The sequence below is a fragment of the Perkinsus marinus genome, assembly GCF_000006405.1.
Source record: "Perkinsus marinus ATCC 50983 genomic scaffold scf_1104296961244, whole genome shotgun sequence".
Classification (NCBI taxonomy): domain Eukaryota; phylum Perkinsozoa; order Perkinsida; family Perkinsidae; genus Perkinsus; species Perkinsus marinus.
This window is the reverse complement of record NW_003205793.1, coordinates 1-1,228: the sequence shown is the minus strand read 5'-3', so window position 1 is coordinate 1,228 and position 1,228 is coordinate 1. Positions and strand designations below refer to the sequence as shown.

At 51.1% G+C, this 1,228-nt stretch overlaps 1 protein-coding gene across 1 annotated transcript; it reads left to right on the top strand.

Annotated features, from left to right (window-relative positions):
* Positions 1-616: 616 nt before the first annotated feature.
* Positions 617-1,168, top strand: Pmar_PMAR026434 (conserved hypothetical protein; the record flags this gene model as incomplete). Its single annotated transcript, XM_002772361.1, has 1 exon — positions 617-1,168. A coding segment is annotated over one exon (552 nt), but the record flags the coding sequence as incomplete, so codon positions are not given.
* Positions 1,169-1,228: the final 60 nt, after the last annotated feature.

Genomic DNA, 1,228 nt, shown 5'->3' with positions numbered 1-1,228 from the left:
GGACGCAAGGTATCAGACTATTGATGAATGAGACGACGTCCTCATCTACTATTAGCTATCGATTCACACTATCGTGTTATATCAATGGAGAAAGTAAGCGTCATCCAATGGGCACGAAAGGAGTTGTTAGCGGATATTACTATCATCTCGGACCTCAAGAGCCTGTTATAGACGACCTGTACTTATATTTGACGCCCTGTATATTTGTCGCTATGTATAGCCTTCGACCCACTGCGAAGCTATGATCGTTTGATATCATCAACCGGCCCCTCTCTCAAAGCAAATCCACCGCCAGCCTCCTCAACTTTAAAAGCGATTCACATCCACGATACAAGAATCGCTCTGTAATTGTATTATTCACCCCACGACGAGGTTTTCACTGAAAAGCTGGTCGGCTTCCATGGACAATGAGTGTATACCGCACTGAGCAAAGTATCTTGTGAAACGAGTGGACGATACGTATGCTGGCCACAACTAATGAGACGCAGTCATCAAGGTTATGGATCGTGGATGCTATGACAGCTCGTGAGTCGCCGATTGTGCGAGTCACACTCGAAATGTGCCTTCTTAGTCATCCAGTTAGTCTCAGCTTCCCGCCGCTCGTTTGCATTTATCTATGATGGCTTCACGGACTTTCTCCGCTGTTTTCGTCGCTCTCTGTGCTCTCCAGGACATCAATTCCGTGACGGGCAACGTCAATGACTGCGACACAGAGTGTGCCACAACTTACCCTGGGTCATATTGTAAGTATTGGAAGACGCCGAGCACCTGCTTCGGCTCGGATGCCTCATGCTTCTGCGGCACGAGTGTACCGACTGAGGCTCTCCGAGGTTCCACATCCTCTGCTGCAGTCACGGATGAGGTCACTGAGGCCGCTACAAGCGAAGAAGGTACGACAGCAGCTCCCGAAGCAACGAGTACGACTGGTTCTGAAGCTACTGTCGATGCCACAGTGGCGGCCAGTACAGCTGTTATGACCGATGAGGTGGCTGTCACTACTGCACCTCCTGTGACTGGCGAAGTGACCATCAGCACGGCAGCTGGGGAAGCTCCCGGTAGAGACAAGGATGACTCTGATGCTACCACCAAGGTCACTACGGAGGCTGCAACTGTCACGACTACGATCGGTGCTCCTGTTGAGCCTACTACTATCACGTCCCCTTTCCCGGTCAGCACAGCTGCTGTGACCGATGAGGTTGCTGTCACTACTGCAGCTCCTGTGACTGGC